The sequence below is a fragment of the Muscardinus avellanarius genome, assembly GCF_963383645.1.
Source record: "Muscardinus avellanarius genome assembly, chromosome: 9".
NCBI classification, from domain to species: Eukaryota; Metazoa; Chordata; class Mammalia; order Rodentia; family Gliridae; genus Muscardinus; species Muscardinus avellanarius.
Window position 1 is genome coordinate 72,246,616 of NC_137795.1, and position 20,500 is coordinate 72,267,115.

Below are 20,500 nucleotides of genomic sequence, written 5' to 3' on the forward strand. Positions count from 1 at the left end.
AAAAAACAAAAAACAAAAAACAAAAAGCAAAAAAAAAAAAAAAAAAAAGAAAAGAAAGAAAGAAAGAAGGAAAGAAAGAAAATCGTAATATGTGGTCTTTCCATTTATTAAGTTATTTTCTCACTAATGGTTTTTATAATTTCTAGTGTAGAAATCTTACCAATCTTTTGTTCCTTTTATTACATGTATATCTAAGTATTTAATTTGTTTTAGTTTATCATAGAGGATATTTTAAATATTTTCTGTTTATGTTAGAAGGTTGGCTAGCTCCTGAATTTACTCTCCTGCCTCCCTTCTCTCAGCCCAGTAGCATTTGGTGTAAGAGTCTGATCAATCTTCACAGACTTACCTACTCAGAGGAAGAAACAAAACTCTCCTGCTATTTTCTGGACTCTAGGCTAAATGGAGGGTAAGGTGAGGGCTAGGAAATGAAAAACTACTAAGCCGGAGATGAAAAAAGTGTCTCAGGTCTCCTCAATGAGGAGTATTTGACACTGGGGCAAGAATAGTTTGACAGCTGAGGTTCCCTTCCCCTCTTGTGCACCCCTTCCAGGAAGGCTTCAAAAGTTGAATCAGCTTTGCCACCCTGGGATAAATTTCTCCTGGTTATGATGTGCTGCTTTGTTTATATATTTTTAGATTTTCCTTGGTAGTATTTTGATAAGGGTTTTTATTTCTCTTCATGCATATATTGTTCCATTCATTTATTTACTTGTGAAGTTTTTCCAGGGCTTGTTTATCAGGTATAATTGGCTTTCTAAGAGGTGTTGGGGATTGTTCCCCTTTCTCAATTTGTTTTTAATGTAATAGCTATCATTATCATTTCTTAGTCAAGACCTGAGTCATGTCTTGACACATTTTTTGTTTGTGTTTTTAATGATTGCCATTCTAATTAGAGTTAGGTGAAATCTCAGGATAGTTCTCATTTGCATCTCTCTGATTGCGAGTAATGTTGAACATTTTTTTCATACATTTATTGGCCATTTGTATTTTTTCTTTTGTGAAGTATTTATTTAATTCACTTGTCCATTTTTTGATTGGGTTACTTAGTGGTGAGTTTCTTAAGTTCTCTGTATGGTCTAGATATTAGTCCTCTATCAGAAGAATGATTGGCAAAAATTTTCTCCCCTTCTATCGGCTCTCTGTTGAGTTTCTTTGCTGCACAGAAGCTCTTCAGTTTCATGCAATTCCAGATATTAATCCTCCTTTTAATTTCTTGTGCCTTTGAGAAAGTTTTTACTTGTGCCTCTGTGTTGAAGTGTTGGACCTATGCTCTTTTCAAGGAGCTTAAGGGTCTCTGGTGTAATTTCCAAGTCTTTGATATATCTTGAATTGACCTTTGAGCAGGGTGAGAAAGCAGAGTACAAATAGGAAAAGAAGAACTAAAACTATGCCTAATTGAAGATGACATGATACTCTACTTAGGTGACCCAGCAAACTCAACCAAAAGATTTATAGAACTTATCAACAAATTCAGCAAAGTGTCTGGATACAAAATCAATCTTAAAAAATTAGAAGCTTTTCTGTATGCCAACCACAAATCCACTGAAAAAGAAATCCAGAGAACACTTTAATTCACAATATCCCACAAAAATAAAATACTCAGAAATAAACCTAATCAAAGAGGTAAAAGACCTCTACAAAGAAAATTATAAAACATTGAAAAAAGAAAATGAAGAAGACCTTAGGAGATGGAAAGATCTTCCATGTTCATGGATAGGCAGAATAAATATCAAAATGGCCATTCTTCCAAAAGTGATCAACAGATTCAGTGCAATACCCATTAAATTACCAAGGTCATTCCTCACAGACATTGAAAAATCAGTCCTTTCACAGAAAAGCCCAGAATAGTCAAAGTTAGTTCTCAGCAACAAGAATTATTTAGGATGCATCACAATGCCTGACTTCAATCTATAATACAAAGCCATAATAATAAAACCAGCATGGTATTAGCACAAAATAAACGACATATAGACCAATGGAGCAGAAAAGAATACTCAGTAACAAGTCCACACAGAGCCAATTGTTTTTGACAAAGGGGCCAAATCATACACTGGAAAAAAGATACTCTCTTCAATAAATGGTGTTGGCAAAACTGGTTAACCATATACAGAAAAATTGAGATATTTTTGAAAAGATCATAAAGATATTAAAAAGGTAGCTTGCTAAATTTTTATGAAAAGCCTAGATTTTATTAAATTTTAAAGTATCTTTCTGTATTTGGGGGCAACATTAAATAAATATTAAATAAACATTAAATAAATACTGTAATACCTAAATGAAGTTCAACATTAAATAATGCATCGTTAAATATGAGGATTTATAACCACTCTGCTGGGTTTGAAACCTCTGTTTTTTTTTAACTTGTCTACTCTGCCTTTATCTTCCATGTGGTTTAATTTTCTTACCTTTAAAATAGCAATAAAAAATAATAGCTACTGCATGAGTTGTCTGGAGAATTAAATGAGATGATACAAGTGAAATGCTTATCATCATGTTTAGGAAATGATGAATATTCTCCTTGTGCAAAGATTACAATAACTAGTAAACTCCATGTAGTAATTCTATGTAAATCAAATCATTCTTAGGATGTATCAGCCCTCTTACATACACAAATACAAACATTTAGGCATCCAGTGAGTTGGCAATATTACTGATCACCATTGAATTGGTGAGGAAGCTGAAGCTTAAATAACTTCCCACAGGTTGCAGAACTAGAAAGTGGTGAAACTGGGATTTAGACTTGGGCATCTGGCTCCACACTGTAGAATTAGCATACCTGACATTTCAGTTCTGTAGTTGGGTAGGACTTGTTTTTATAAATGTGTCTGTTATAGGCAAAGTGATAGCATCCTTTTCATGATCATATCTGATATTATTTTCTTGATTTAGTGGGTTTCTATATTATAAGTGATGTTCTTTGAGTCATCAATGCTGTCATCTTTATTGTTTTATTCATGCCATTTGGTTTTTTTGATACTAGAAAGATGATTAAAATATTCTAACTACTTATTCTTTTAACTTTTGATATCATCAAATTATTATTTATATTTTATATTGAGTAAGAGTCAGTACTAGTAATGGAATTGAACCTTCCTTGTATATGCTTATCTCTGGATTGTTTTTTGGAAATACTATACCGTTTTCAGATGATTTTAAGATGTTAATATTTTACTTTATATGAATATCAACATTTTAAAACGAGATATGTTTATATTTAATTTACACATATAGTATATGTATTTACTGACAGGTATATTTATTAAAGATGCTATTTGGGAAAAGAACACTTACTTTTTTGGATATTTGTGACTTTAGTTGTGGCCATCTATTTACTAAATACTCTTGTAGTCTTTTTATCTTGTCCAGAAGAGCAACATATTGTAGCTCTAATTGCAGTGTGCAGAAACCTCTTAACACATAGGCATAATGATGTTAAAAATTTTAGAGGTATGTGAATTAACTATTAATACCAAGGGAAAAAAAAGGCTAGATAACAAGCCTACTGTACTTCCGTTTTGTGAATGAAATTTGTAGAACACACTTACCTCATGTATACTCACCCACTTGATTACCTGTGGGATTTCTGTTGTTAATAATATTTTTGGAGAGGATGGATCATTTAAATGAGTGGAAAAATTTAAGACAGTCCACTAGGAATTGCAATACTCTGAAATTTAGTAAGCTTAGCAGGTTAGAATATTGTCTATTTCAGAATCTTCATAAAATGTCAGTTTCTTCCTCAGTTCAGAAGTTTTGCACCATTAAGTTGATTCTCTCTTCAGCATTCATGAAACTAAAGCCTTAAATCTAAGGAAAACATAACCTCAGTATCATATAACCTTAGGGTGATCTTGTTCAGGTATTATAGTGGCTCCCTGTGTGTGTGCACACATGCATGCAGTGTATTTAACTTAACACTGATATTGGAGCAGAAATGCTCTCACATTTCTGTTTATTCATTGAGGATAGAAAAGAGAAGTTGTGAAATCTAATTTTTCCCACATTTCATTTTATTCACATATTCTTTAGATGTGGTATATATCATTAGCACAACCCTGATTTTCTACTTAATACTATTGATGAAGATAGATGTTGTTAACGAGTAACACTAGGCTGATCATTTATTTTCTTGACTATTAAGGGACACTCTCCCTCTACCCTTTGATTTTAGGCCAATGGTGTATTTACTATTTATCGCAATAGCAAAGAACAAAAATGACCCTCACTTGAAAACATAATAACCAACTAGGATAAAATATGGGGAGAGGCATAGTGTTCAAATTGAAAATTTAGGGGATGGAAATATTGCTCAGTGGTAGTGCTTGCCTTTCACAAGCCCTGGCATTGATCCCCAGCAATGCAATGGATTGTCAGTAAATAAATTTGAGGTTAACATTGTTATTAAAGCTCTGCAGCAAGTCTGTAACTATGAAGAATGCAAATAAGCCCTTTGAGAGCCAGTTATCTCATTTGTCAAAGGAGCAATGAATAAATTTGAAAATTTTCCTTTAATTATTACATTTCTAATTTTGTAATAATATGAAGATGAGAAAGAGAAAGAAGTTTGGAAATATAGAATATTATCCAAATATAAGGAATGCTGAGTAATTTATAAAATAGACCTATTACAGATAGTGATATTTTAAATAATATTATCAACTTATTTTTTCGAATTTTGATTTGAGTTATATATTTTATAGACCATAACCTGTTAAAATATGTCAATTAATTATAAGACTCACTTATCATTTATTACTAATCTTACATTTCTGAGAAATGATTTATAGTAGAAATCATTTTAATCTGAAATATCTTTCTTTCTATAAAATAAAATACTTTGAGCTTTCAATCTATTTGAATATAAGTTTGTAAATTAACATGATATATACATATATATATTTTGTGATACTGGGGTTCCTGGAAGCCCTTCTGGGCTACACTCCCAGACCTATTTTATACTTTTGTATTTTTGGAAACAGGGTCTCTTAAGCCAGCAGGGCTGGCTTCGAACCAGCGTGATCCTCCTGTCTCCACCTCCCAAGGGCAGGGATTACAAGCGTGTGCCACCACTTCCCGGCTTAGGTAATATTAACAGCATTATACATATTTGCTCATATAACTACTTCTTTGTGTATATGATACAAAGTTTTCATTTCAGTTCTTACATAAAACAGTTTCAAGCAGGAATTGCACTTATCCTAACCTAAACTGTATTCAGATTATCAATTTCTGAATTAGCTTTTCATATAAAAATGAAATTAGCAGGATTTAAAGCTAAAAGTGGCATACTTATATATACAGTGAGCTCTCTTTCAAAAGGATTTTCCTCTAATTCTGTTCTTTCTAGAATGCGTGTTTTATTAAGAAAATACATAATCAGGAATTAGGTTGACACTGTGAGATGGCTCAGTGGCTGGCTTTTACCATTGCACATAAACAGAGCAGTTATTCTAAATCACAGTATCACTTTCAGCCAGATAACCACTAAAATCACTGCACTGTGGTTTCCTGAAAATGCCATAATCCTTCAAATGCCACATTAAACTGAGAGAGAAAACCATCAGTAGTGCCTGCACATTTATGTAGAAGGATGAGCCATGAACCAAGGGAAAAGATGTTCTGGAAGAGCAGTAACCTTTCCCTTGATGTGTGCATTTCCCATTACATTTTTGACACAAAATGTTGCAAAATGATTTAATGGTGGCATTTTGTTTTGCTGACTTTCCCCTTTTTTCATTAAAAAAGAAACCAAACTTAGGATAGGAATGTAGGGGAAGAGTGACCAAGCACTGAATTCTATAACAACAATCTATTTTCAAAATAAATTAATAAATATTTTAGAAACATGGCTTTTCCTCTATATGTTTTAACTATAATATGCAAAATCATTAGTTCTTTTATATTGTAAAAATGATGGTTTTTCTTTAGTGTTAATTTATTTCTCCATTGTCTTTCTGTGATCATAAACCGAATGTCAGTAAATCAGGAAAGCTTTTTTTTTGTTATAACATAGAATACATGTAATGCTGAATATTACTTATTATCTACTACTTGTAATACAAAAAGTGTTGATTTTCACTTTGGGTATGTATTGCTAGAGCTGATTATACAAAGAAACAAAGTATGAATAGACTAAGTTTAAAAGATGAATGTTAACTTTGACTTGATACCTTTCTATCAGAAATAAATGTCATAAACTTGCTCTACATAAACTAGTACAGAGGTTACTTGCACTATAAAAACATACCAAGTGTAGTTGGATAGAGAGGGCAACTTACCAAAACACATTTTCTAAAGCTTTTGTAGCATTAGATTTTCAGTTTTGTTGTTGTGGAATATTTGAGTGTGGCCTATGTCACAGTTATTTAAAAAGCAAACAAAATCTTGAGAATGAATTTTATACATGAATATTTGTTAGTATCTCACTTTTAAAAATGGTATCAGATAAATTGGCTAAATATTATTTTAATTTCCCCCCCCTCAGAATTATATGAATATTCCTCATAGTTGCAGTTTCAATGAAAGGAATTGGAATTTCTCAGTATGCCATCAGTTTTCCTCTTCACCCTACTGAGTATCTTTTTTAGTAGGAGACTTTATTATTCTTTATAAACTGTACACTGGTAATTTAGATTCAGCTTTCTGACAGAAAAAAAAAATGTTTCTACTGCTTTTTCCCCCAAATGCCTCACAATATAAGGTTTATGTTTTGTTTAGAAATCCTTCATTTCCCTTTTATCTTGTTTAATTCATTGCAAACAACTGTTCTCTTGATTAATAGAACTAATTAAGACAATATGCAGTGTGGATATATATTCTTATTCTTTGAATTATAAATGAGATCAGGGCTTTTTTAAGTGACATGATTAAAGTGTGTCCTACTCAGCAAGAACATTAGAAAGCTACCAAATAAAAAGTCTTGAATTTTGAGTACAGAAAAAATTTCTAAAGAATTGGGCAATATATTTTTACTCATTTATCTCATTAAATAACTAGTTATTGTTACCCATTCTGTATGCTAATCATGCTACAATGTTGATGAAGATAATTTCTTAAAGAATTGTCATTCCCAGAGAGTTGCTGGTGATTTGGCCAAAGGGATAGTAGAAATATAGAAGTACTCTCAAGAAATTTATCACTCTAGTTTGTAAAGTGAGACAAGCACATGGAAAGCTAATACCCTCAAACTCCACGTAGTAGAAGAAAAGTAAAGAGGCATAATCATTCTCAAGAAAATAGTATATATAATGTTTAATATGGTCTACAGTTTCAGTCATCCACTAAGGATAGACTATATTCTCTGTGAATATAAGGGAGACTATAATTATTCAAACTTCTTTCCTTCAATTAAAAAAAAAATTCAAGATGCATTGGCTGAGGTCTTTCTTTTCTTACTATAACTCTTACTGGCTTTATTCTGAAATTTATGTAGTTTTATAAACTTTCTAATACATATGGACTTTTTAATGGTAAATATAGAACTAAACCAGTTTTAAAAGCTATAAATTGGCTGGGCGTGGTGGTGCACACTTGTAATCCCCATGCTTGGGAGGCGGAGACAGGAGGATCACGCAAGTTCTAATCCAGCCTCGCTTGCTTAAGAGACCCTGTTTCCAAATAAAAAAAATATATAAATGTGTCTGGGAGTGTGTCCCAGAGGTAGAAGGGTTTCCAGGAACCCAGTACCACCAAAAAAAAAAAAAAAAAAAAAACCAGCTATAAATTATATCATAATGTAGATGTACCATTACTTACTATGATAATTCCCTATTAGTGACAATTAATTTAATTTTTTCCTGTTTAGCTTCTACCTCAAAGTGAGTATGCTGGGCCAAAGTTTGCATTTTGTTTTTTGCATTTAATAGGTAATATCATTTAATTTCCCACTGGGCATGAATGTGTAATGAGGTCATAGCAAAGATTTTTATCAATCTTATGGTTAGAAATATTTACTTATATATTTATATATTGATTTGCCACTTGAAATTTTTTTATGTGGGAATTGTCTCTCTAGATCTAGTACTTGTTTTTTCTTGTTTGTTCTTTTCTCGTTTCTTTTGTAAAATATACTTTAATTGGTGCAGTGTAGTGTCATATAATTCAGTTACAGTGACATACATGTGTATTGCACTTGGTGAGTTTCCCCTGGCTTTCTCCCCACATCATCCCCTTCCTCATACAGTATATTGAGTTTGCACTGCTAATTTCACATGTGTACATAACTTCAGTGGAAGTGCTTAACTTTTGATTCTCCCTCTCTAATGGAGATTTTTTCTTTTTTAAAAGTGAGTTTAACACATGTTTATATATAAGTTGCAAATATTTTCTTCATTGAGTTTTTTTATCTGCTTGTTTTCTTGCTTGTTAATGTTACACTTTGCTAAAGTAAAATTTAAAATTTGTGTTATTTATGTCTTAAAAATTTAATTAGTTATGGCACCACATGCCTACAATCCCAGCCACTCAGGAGGCTGAATCAGGAGGATTGTAAACTTAAAGCCAACCTGGACAACTTAGCGAGATTCTTTCTTCATATAAGATATAAAAGGTCTGGGGATGTGGCTCAATGGGAAAACACCCTTGGGTCCCATCCTCAGTAGTGCAATAAATAATAATAATCTGAAATAGCCAGTAGTCCTATACATTACTCAGGCAGGAAGTTTCTATTTTCTGTCTTTTTTATTGATATGTTCCTGTTGATCTGCTCTAATACTATATAATTTAAAAATAATATTTATATAAATAATAAGCTACATAATAATACATTATGGTATTACCTTAAAATGATGGTTTGGTTGACTAGTATATAAATCATTTTTCTATTGATTTGTAAACAGTTTATTAGTTTTCAGAGACTTTTGTTTATCAATATTTGCATATCAATAGATTTTAATTATCAGTACTGCTAATTTTAACATATAGTGAATATATTTGTTGGTGTTGTAACCTTTTGGGTAGTATTTTGGTCCACCAGGGTGTTGAATGTATGTTTGGTTATAGATTACCAAGGCAGACATTGTTTCCACTTGTGAACTCAAAATTGCTAAATTTAATGTCTCTTTTATTTCTAAATACTCATCCTATTGGCTTCATTTTATCATTTAACCTTGGTGACCAACCATCTTCCTTAAAACTTTCTCTTGATTTCATAGTGCAGTACTTTTTACTCTAGTTATTATCAGTAGCAAAACAAGTTTTTAAAAAACTGGTTTTACAATACACCAGTGGGAAAAAAATGTTTAAAAGTGGTTTAATGCTTGAATTCTTAAATGTTATTTAGTTTCATATCGTTTTCCAGTGTTTACTAGGTGTGACTTTAAGCTGGTTACATAATCTCTGTGTTTTTGTTTTCTCATCTGTAAAATGGGCATAATAATTGTTTCTACCTGTAAAAGTGTTATGAGGACTAAATATTTAGGTTTCAAACTATGCTTTTTATAAAATATATCTCGGTACGTATTCAAAGACAAAAAAGTGTGAATTTTAATTAAGGTAGTATTTGTTTTAAGAGTTACAATGATTAGATATAAATGAAAACTTGGCTTGTTATTTTTGTGTTCAAAACATTGTAACCTTGGTTATATTGAGATAGAAGTTTCTTTACTTTTTAATTTTAACATAGTTTGTATAGTAATTCATTTCTGTGGCTGTGTTATTCTGTGAGTTTTGGTATGTTTTATTTTTTAACTTTTTTATTAATGTATTGTAGTCATACATCTTTTTTTTTGGTGATACTGGGAGTAGAACCCAGATTTTTATATATTTTATTTATTTATATATTTTATACCAGACCTATTTTATATTTTATTTGGAAACAGGGTCTCACTAAGTTGCTGAGAGCCTCACTAAGTAGCTGAAGCTGGCTTCGAACCTGCGTGATCCTCCTGTCTCAGCTTCCCAAGCGCAGGGATTACAAGCGTGTGCCACCACGCCCGGCATAGTCATACATCTTAATGGAGTACAAGATGGTAGAGGCATACATGTACGTATCACTTAAGAGCCCTTCCCCAATTCCCACTCCATTCCTTATCCACTTCCTCCTTCTCATGTTTGGCTTAGTGACTGACTTTGATATGTTTGTTAATATACATCATGTACATTAGGGAATTTCCCTCTTCCTCCCTCTCATCCCCCTCAGTTAGATCACCTTATTTGCTTATCTGTGATGTCTCCTTTTTCGTCTAGAGTTCCTCTTATGAACCATTTTCTTCCTAACTTCTGCATATTAGGGAGAACATATGATTTTTTACTTTTTGTGACTGATGAATCTCACTTAGCATAAGTATTCTCCAGTTCCATCCATTTTCCTGTTAATTATATAATTATGTTCTTCTATGTGGCTGAGTAAAATTGTGGACATATCCATTGTGTACATTTCTCATAGGTTTGTAATCCATTTATCTGTTGATGAACATCTTGGCTGGTTTCATAGTCTGGCAATTGTGAATTGTGTGGCTGTGAACAGATACACATACATTAGTTTGGTAGTTTGGTTTCCATTCTTTTGGGTAGATACTCAGAAGTGGTATAGCTGGATGATATTGTAGGTTCATTCCCATTCTTCTGAGGATTCTCCTTACTGTTTTTCAAAGTGGTTGCACTAATTTGGAATCCCACAAGCAATATACTAGAATTCCCACTTCTCCACACCCTCAACAACATTTGTTGTTGTTTGTGTTTTTAATGATTGCCATTCTAGTTAGAGTTAGGTGAAATCTCAGAGTAGTTTTTATTTGCATCTCTCTGATTGCTAATGATATTGAACATTTTTTTCATATATTTATTGGCCATTTGAATTTCTTCTTTTGTGAAGTGTCTATTTAGTTCATTTGCCCATTTTGTGATTGGGTTATTTGTTAGATTGGGTTATTTGTTAGAGTTTCTTGAATTCTGTGTATATTCTAGATATTAGTCCTCTATTGGTGGTGTAGGTGGCAAAAATCTTCTCTCATTCTCTTGGCTCTCTGTTGAGGTTCTTGATAGTTTCTTTTGCTGTACAGAAATACTTCTATTCAGGATATCCCACAAAATTAAAATACTTAGGAATAAATCTAACCAATGAAGTATAAGACCTCTATAAAGAAAATTATAAAACATTGAAAAAAAGAAATCTAAGAAAACCTTAGAAGATGGAAAGATCTTTCATGTTCTTGGATAGGCAGAACAAATAACATCAAAATGGTCATTCTTCCAAAAGTGATCTACAGATCGGTGCAGTACCCATTAAGTTACCAAGGTCATTCCTTTCAGACAGAGAAATCAGTCCTAAATTAATTTGGAATAACAACAACAAAAAAAGTCAGAATAGCCAAAGTAGCTCTCAGCAACAAAAACCTGACTTCAAACTATAGTACAAAGCCATAGTAATAACAGTATGGTAGTACTGGCACAAAAACAGACACATAGCCGAATGGAGCAAAATGGAAGACTCAGAAACAAATTCACATACTATGGCCAATTGATTTTTGACAAAGGGGCCAAAAACATATAGTAAGAAAAGATAGCCTCTTCAACAAGTGGTGTTGCCAAAACTGATTAACCATATGCAGAAAAATAGACCCCACTTTCTCAACCTGTACAAGAGTCAATTCAAGATGGAACATAGACTTGGAAATCAGACCAGAGACCTCGAATCTCCTTGAAGAGGGCATAGGTCCAATCCTTCAACACACTGGCACAGGTAAATACTGTCTCAACAAGACCCGAGTGACATAAGAAATTAAAAGAAGGATCAGTATGTGGGATTGCATTAACCTGAAGAGCTTAATTTTTTTTTTTATTTTAAGTGTTTTAATTTTTTTTAAATGGTGTTAGGGATTGAACCTAGGGGCATTCTCAGAGCGATACTCCCAGCCCGATTTTTTATTCCTTATTTTGAAACAGAGTCTTACTAAGTTGTGGAGGACCTGAGTAACTTGAGGCTGGCTGCGAACCTGAATCCACCTTTCTCAGCTTCCCAAGTACTGGGATTACAAGCTTGTGTCACCACACTCAGCTCCATTTTAAATTTTTATATGAGTTTTATTACCCGTAATATTTCTTTTGTGTTTGTAAGGATAATACCCAATTTACTGAAAAGGGAAGTTACTTTTGTCATTTTTTTCATTATTTGGGTAATATATACAGTCAAATTAGACTTTCTATATATTAATCTAATTTGGCCAACATTAAATAACTATAGCTATACTTTATATTATACAACTAAGCAAGGATAAAAATATTAATAAAAATTAAATAATAAAAATAATTGTGATAAAGTTAAAGAAAAGCAAAAGGTGATGTTTGACTATCTTAGGTCTTCCCACACAATTTTTGACAGCAGTGTGTGATTGGTTGTCATCAGAGAGATAAGTTATCTGTTGGAAAAATTTTCAATCATTAAGACTCTATCGTTAAATAAGAAAAATAACTCTTACCCTATAAGGTTGATGATAGTATTTTTAAAAATAATATTAAATATTTCTGTATTTAATAAATAGTGTCTGGAATGTGAGCGTTTGGCATTTTTTTTTACCTTTTGCTTTTCTTTAAATTTATCACAATTATTTTTTATTATTTAATTTTTATTTTTTTTAATCTTTGTTGGCAATATACTTTTCTAATTTGCTTAATATGGATTGCTCTTAATGACACAGTTGGAAAGACAGCTCTCTTGACCTTTCTTAGAGTTAGTCATTAAATTTTTCATAGTATGCTACATTTTGAAATAAACATATATATACAGAATCATTCCTTATATATTTTATTGCTTATTTTGTAATTCTTTAGAATAAGGAGTAGATTTGGGATGAGATTGTCTACAGTTATTTTTATCAGCTACAATTCAGATTATACTTTATTAGTTAGTAGAACTAGAATTAGAAACAATAAAATAAGTTAAATGATTTACCACACTTTTAAAAAAAATTTTATTGGTGCATTATATTTATACACCCTATTGAGGTAAAAACCTTGTGTGTACAGACATGTACACATAACTGATTTAACCCCTACCCAATTCCCACCCAATTCCGTCCCTGTCCGTCCTTCCCTTGCTCGGCTTAGTGGTTGACTTCGATATGTTTAAGTACATTGTGTGTTTTAGAGATTTTCCTCTTCCCCTCTCCTTTCTCCTCCTTTAGGTTGCCTTGTTTGCTCCTTTATAGGATTTCCTTTTTCACCTAGAGTTCCTCCTATGACCTATTACTCCTTAGCTTTCACATATTAGGGAAAGCATCTGATTTCTTATTTTTTGTGACTGACTAATCTCGCTTAGCGTAATGTCCTCCAGTTCCACCCATTTCCCTGAAAATTATGTAATTGAGTTTTTTTTTGATGGCTGAGTAAAATTCCATTGTGTACATATCCCACAGTTTTGTAATCCATTCATCTGTTGATGGACATCTTGGCTGGTTCCATAGTTTGGCTATGGTGAATTGTGCAGCTATGAACATAGATACACATGCATTAGTTTGGTAGTTTGTTTCCTTTCTTTTGGGTAGATACCCAGAAGTGGTATTGCTGGATCATATGGTAGATTTGTTCCCATTCTTCTGAGGATTCTCTATACTGTTTTCCAAAGTGGTTGCACTAATTTGCAATCCCACCAACAATGTCTTAGAGTTCCCACTTCTCCACATCCTCGCCAGCATCTGTTGTTGTTTGTGTTTTGAATGATTGCCATTCTAGTTGGAGTTAGGTGAAATCTCAGGGTAGTTTTGATTTGCATCTTACTGATTACCAATGATGTTGAGCATTTTTTCATGCATTTATTGGCCATTTGAATTTCTTCTTTTGTGAAGTGTCTATTTAGTTCGTTTGCCCATTTTGTTATTGGATGCTTTGTTTTCTTAGTTTTGAGTTTCTTGAGTTCTGTGTATATTCTAGATATTAGTCCTCTATCGGTGGTGTAGGTGGCAAAAATCTTCTCTCATTCTGTTGGCTCTCGATTGAGGTTCCTGCTAGTTTCCTTTGCTGAACAGAAGCTCTTCAGTTTCATGCAATCCCACATATTGATTCACCTTTTAATTTGTTGTGCCTTTGGGGTCTTGTTGAGAAAGTGTTTATCTGTGCCTATGTGTTGCAGTGTTGGACCTATGCCCTCTTCAGGGTGCTTCAAGGTCTCCGGTTTGATTTCCAAGTCTTTGATCCATCTTGAATTGACTTTTGTACAGGGCGAGAAAGTGGGATTAATTTCCAGTTTTCTGCATATGGTTAACCAGTTTTGCCAACGCCATTTGTTGAAGAGGTTATCTTTTCTCCAGTGTATGTTTTTGGCCCCTTTGTCAAAAATCAATTGGCTGAAAGTGTGTAGACTTGTTTCTGGGTCTTCTATTCTGTTTCATTGGTCTATGTATCTGTCTTTTTTGCCAGTGCCATGCTGTTTTTATTACAAGGCTTTGTAGTATAGTTTAAAGTCAGGTATGGTGATTCCTCCTGTATTGTTTTTGTTGCTGAGAACTACCTTGGCTATTCTGGGCTTTTTGTTATTCCAGATAAATTTAAGGACTGATTTTTCTATGGTTGTGAGGAATGATCTTGGTAGTTTAATGGGCATTGCGTTAAATCTGTAGATCACTTTTGGAAGGATGGCCATTTTGATGATATTTTCTGTTTCTTTTTTCAGTGTTTTATAATTTTCTTTGTAGAGATCTTTTACCTCCTTGGTCAAGTTTATTCCTAGGTATTTTATTTTTTTGTGGGAGATCCTGAGTGGAAGTGTTTTCTGAATTTCTTTTTCAGTTTTTTCTTTTTCAGTGTTTTCTGAATTTCTTTTTCAGGAAAGCTTCTGATTTTTTAAGATTGATTTTGTATCTAGATACTTTGCTGAATTTGTTGATCAGTTATATAAGCCTTTTGGTTGAGTTTGTTGGGTTTTCTAAATATAGTATGTCATCTGCAAATAGTGAATGTTTGAGTTCTTCTTTTCCTACTTGTACTCCTCTGATTTCCTTTTCTTGCCTTATTGCTCTGGCTAGAGTCTCTAGTACTATATTGAAGAGAAGTGGTGATAATGGACATCCTTGTCTTGTTCCTGTTTTTTGGGGGAATACTTTTTTTATTTATATATGTTTAAAATAGGATAGGCATAAAACAAAAAGAAGAAACAAAATCAGGATAAAGTGCCAATGCCATTTTGTTTTCAGGAAATAGAGAATAGAACAAATTACTAGCAAAGGATTTAAAGATTATCCTGAAGTAGCTAGGTTACATAATGTCAAGATTTAAATACCAAAACTAAGTATTATGCCACTTAATCTACAAATGAAAAAAAGGGAGTCCACAGTTACTCCTCTTAGAGTAAGAATTTTTACATTAAATATATAGCAATTTGTTCTTCAGAAAGTGATACTGGCAAATTTTAGAAGAAAGAAGTTTCCATTATGCAAAGACTAAAAAGTCTCAAATATAACTAGGCAGCTACACTACAGCTCAGTAAGTACCATTAGCTGTTATGGGCTAGTGTACATTTCAGCTTAATAGAATATGTTCTGAGCTTTAAAAAGGCAGCAATGATTACATTTTGGCTTTTATTCTAGATGCTTCACATAGTTAAGGTGACAGTTCCAGCGTGTTAAAGTGAAGGTAGTTAAAATTTAGTGACAATCATAGTCTCCTGCAACCTACATACACTAAATAATGCTTATATGGAATGAAACCAGTGTTACTTAATTGGTATCATACATACACACATAGAACTTAAAAAATAAAAGCTATCAAAGGCAGTCATCCTAAATGTACTATGGTAACATGTTAGAAATGCAAATATACCATACAACTACGGTAGTATAAACAGCACTATGCATTACGTAGGAGAGAGGTGACTGGTTCTCATACAAAGCTAAGCCTGTATCAGTCATCCTAATCACAATGGCTTATAAAAGCATCAGGTTTCCAGTAGAGAAACTATTCTAGGAAAGTTAGTACATCTTTTGAAAGTTTCACATATGTAAAACCAGGATAAGGCTACAACTATCTTTAAGTCTGAAGAAGGTTATCAGATGCAACAGGAAGTTTCCCAGTCATGATGGAAGGAATAGAGGTCATCATGCAGCATATGCTCCCTGGCACTGGGAAAGCTTTGAGTGCACAATGCAGAAGGTGCCAAGGAAGGTAACTGGAGTAGTTCAGCTGTGTGTATGTTGTGCGGCGACTTTAAACCTTGGGAATGGTGTGATCCATCAGGCTTTTCATAATGCTTGGCGCCATCAGTTTTATAATATGTTCAAAGATAAATGCAGGCATGATTGTAATGGTAACTACAGTTCCAGATGTTGACAGTATGTCTGCAATCTGAGAGTCCTTCAACCCAATGACATTCTGCCCATTGACTTCACAGATGTTGTGCTCAGTGAGGAGGCCATTCCTGGCCGCAGAGCTATCTTTGACAATGGATGTTATCTTCCCACTTTTAAAGATAAAACCAACGTGTCCAGTACTATCGTTATGCATGGTGCTTGTCCGCTCAAAACTCCTGTCTCGGATGGTCATAGTAATCTTCTCTCCAAAAGCCTGTTTGAGTAACTTGTGTGACTTGTCAGAGCTCCAGCCTGTACAGTTTTCTCCATTGATCTGGAGTACTTGGTCCGCAAATCGCAGACCAACCAGCGATGCTGGAGAATTGGCCTGAACCAGCTGAACAAATATACCATTATCTATTGATTTAAGCCTGAGCCCAATTTTTCCATCTTGGTCCTTACATAAAATGACTTCACGAATCCCCTGCTTAATTTCTGCTCTACGAATTCCAACATCATTATCAGTTACAGGAGCCACCATGTAGTTCATACTGGAAGACCTTGCTACCAACTGCTCCTGACTTGGTGATCCTGGGACCATGGCCATATTCGCATGTATTTCTTCTTCATTTAAACTGCGGCCCATGTACTGAGAAAACTCCGGATACAGTTTAGGATAGAGACTTCCATCTTGAGAAATGGGAGCAGAAGCTTCTGATAAAATCGCTGGATTGGCAGGGTTTGCAGAAAAGGCAGTTTGAGCCTGAATTACTTTGTCTAACCTTCAAATCTTCAAGAGATGGATAGAGAGACATTTTGCAGGATTTTTCTGCCCCGGGCGAGTGCCACGTCCTCCGCCCTTAGGGGGAATTCTTGAAGTTTTTCCCCATTTAATATCATGTTGGCAGTGGGCTTATTGTAGATTGCCTTAGTAATGTTGAGATATGTTCCTTCTATTCCAATTCTCTGCAGTGTTTTTATCATAAATGGATGTTGAATTTTATCAAATGCTTTTTCAGCATCTATTGAAATGATCATGTGATTTTTGTCCTTGATTCTGTTTATATGGTGAATTACATGGATTGATTTTCGTATGTTGAACCAGCCTTGCATCCCTGGGATGAACCCTACCTGGTCATGGTGTATGATTTTCTTGATGTGGTTTTGAATGCATGTTGCTAGTATTTTGTTTAATAGTTTTGCATCCAAGTTCATCAGAGATATAGGCCTGTAGTTTTCCTTCCTTGAACTGTCTTTATTCGGTTTGGGTATTAATGTGATGATGCCTTCATAGAATGTATTTGGGAGAGTCTCGGTTTTTTCTATTTTGTGAAATAGTTTGAGGAGTATTGGGGTTAGCTCTTCTATAAAGGTTTTATAGAATTCACTTGGGAAACCATCTGGTCCTGGGCTTTTCTTTGATGATAAGCTCTTTTTTGCTGTTTCAATCTCTTTGATTATTATTGGTTGGTTTAAGTGTTCTATATCTTCTTGACTCAGTTTAGGAAGGTTGTATTTATCTAGGAAGTTGCCGATTTCCTCCAGATTTTCCATTTTGTTGGAGTATAGTTTTTGAAAGTAGTTTCTGATAATCCTCTGGATTTCTACACTGTCAGTAGTAATTTCTCCTTTTTCATCCCTTATCTTCATAATTTGGGTTGATTCTCTTTTTTTTAGTTAGATTGGCTAGTGGTTTATCTATCTTGTTAATTTTTTCAAGAAATCAGCTTTTGGTTTTGTTGATTTTCTGTATTGTTTTTTTTATTCTCTATTTTGTTAATTTCTGCTCTAATTTTAATAATTTCCTGTCTTTACTGGCTTTGGGGTTCAATTGTTCCTGCTTTTCAAGGGCTTTGAGTTGTGTCGTTAGGTTATTTATTTGAAGATTTTCTGTTTTTTTTATGTGAGCACTCAGTGCTATAAATTTTCCTCTTAATACTGTCTTCAAAGTGTCCCAGAGGTTTTGATATGTTGTATCTTTATTTTTATTTGTTTCTAGAAATTTCTTAATTTCACGTTTTACATCTTCTATGACCCATTCTTCATTCAGAAGTGTGGTGTTCAGTCTCTACATGTTCATGTTGTTTCTCTGGGTCTTCTTATAGTTGATTTTTAGTTTCATTCCATTATGGTCTGAAAAGACACAGGGAAGTATGTAACACTTTTTAAATTTGCTAGTGCTCATTTTGTGTCCCAGGATGTGGTCTATTTTGGAGAAGGTTCTGTGAGCAGCTGAGAAAAATGTAAACTCCGCTGTAGTTGGGTGAAATATTGTATATGTGTCCAATAGGTCCATTTGGTTAATGGTGTTCTTTAGTTCTGAGGCATCTTTACTGACCCCTTGCCTGGATGATTGGTCTAGTGTTGTGAGAGGTGTATTGAAGTCTCCCAGTATTATTGTATTGGGATTTATGTGTGACTTCATACAAAGAGTTTGATTTATAAAAGTAGCTGCACCTATGTTTGGGGCATAGATGTTGATTATTGTTATTTCCTCTTGCTGGATTATTCCTTTTACCAGTAAAATATGACCTTCTTTGTCTCTTCTTATAATTTTGGGTTTAAAGACTAACTTGTCTGATATCATAGTTGCTACTCCTGCTTGTCTTTGAGTTCCATTAGCATGGATTACCTTGCTCCAGCCCTCTACCTTCAGTTTGTTCCTATCTTTACTTGTAAGGTGTGTTTCTTGTAAGCAGCAGATGGATGGATTCTGTGTTTTAATCCATTTTGCCACTTTATGTCTTTTTATTGGGGAATTGAGGCCGTTTACATTCAGTGTGATTATAGAAAGATAATTTTAAATTCCTAACATGTTAAGATTTTCTTTCTTTTTGTTTGTTTGTTTTGTTTTGTGGTACTAGGGGTGGAACCCAGAGGCTTTCTACCTCCGGGCTATACTCCCAGACCTTTTTTATATTTTATTTGGAAATAGGGTGTAAGTTGCTGAGAGCCTCACTAAGTAGCTGAAGCTGGCTTCAAACCTATGCGATCCTCCTGCCTCAGCCTCCCAAGCGCAGGATTTTGAAGCGTGCGCCACCATGCCCGGCGTTAAGATTTTATTTCTGTTTGAGATATTGTTTATTCTTCTTTGCTTAGTTGTCTGCTGGATTGGAAATCTTGTTTCTTTGGTTCTGGCGTGTATTACCTATTTCTTCTTTGCAGTTAATCTCCTTGAGTATTTTCTCTAGCGCTGGTTTTGAAGACATAAATTCCTTCAGTTTCTGTTTGTCATGGAAGATTCTTATTTCCCCATCTAATTTGATAGATAGTTTTGCTGGGTAAGAAATTTTTGGCTGGAAGTTGTTTTCTTTCAGAGTTTGGAATGTGTTACTCCACACCCTTCTGGCTTTCATGACTTGGTTTGGGAAGTCTGGAGTGATTCTAATTTGTTTGCCTCTGAATGTCACTTGGCCTTTTGTTTTTGTTGCCTTTAAGATTCTCTCCTTGGCTTCTACATTGGTCATTTTGACAATTTTATGGTGTGAGGATCCTCTTCTCTGATCCTGTCTAAAGGGAGTTCTATAAGTTTCCTGGACCTGTGTATTGACCTCTTGGCTCTATGTTTGGAAATTTTTCTGCTATTATTTCTTTGAAGAGATTATTGATCCCTTTGGTTTCACCTTCTTTTCCCTCCTCTATTCCAATTATTCTTAGGTTAGCTGTCTTAAAAATGGGCCCATATTTCTTCAATGTCAAATTCCTGTTGCTGGATTTTTTTTTCTAAATTAGAGACTATGTGTTCATTTTTTGGAGTGATCATCTTCAAGGAGCGAGATTCTATTCTCCATGTGGTGTAATCTGTTTTTTATACATTGAATTGAGGCCTTTACTTCAATGATTGCATTATTTATCTCTTTTTGACTCTGTCTGAATTATTTTTGAAAGTCCTCAATTATTTCTACAGTTATTTTCCTGATATGATCTTCTAGAGGTCTCTGAATTTCTGTGTTATTAGGTGCTGATGTTGTGGGGTTGTAGGCATTCATTGCTGCATTGTTATTTCTCTTTCCCATGATTTCAGAAGTTTGTCCCTTCTCTGGGTTCTTCCCTGGGTCACTATGACTTAACTTAAGGTGCTCTGGATCTCGAGTTTGTGGTATCTCAGGCACCACTACTCCTTTACTGGGTTGTAACGCAAAGTCTCAGACCCAGGGAGTCACTTGAGGCTGCTTTAGACCATGGGGGTGCCAGGCTGGGCGTTCTCCCATGGGGAGCTGCAACTGTGGTGTGATATCTCTGCCACCGCCACTCCAGGTTGGACTGCTAAAATCTCTGAC

General features: G+C 34.0%; 2 protein-coding genes across 2 annotated transcripts in view; one reads left to right on the top strand and one right to left on the bottom strand.

Moving 5' to 3' along the window:
• Nucleotides 1–20,500, top strand: part of PHF14 (PHD finger protein 14) — a gene marked incomplete at both ends in the record, with an annotated part of 210,215 nt that overhangs the window by 112,147 nt on the left and 77,568 nt on the right. The window lies entirely within an intron of this gene.
• On the bottom strand, nucleotides 16,138–17,035 carry LOC308266712 (syntenin-1-like; the record flags this gene model as incomplete). Its single annotated transcript, XM_080701122.1, is given in 2 exon segments — nucleotides 16,138–16,998; nucleotides 17,000–17,035. Coding segments are annotated over 2 exon segments (897 nt in total).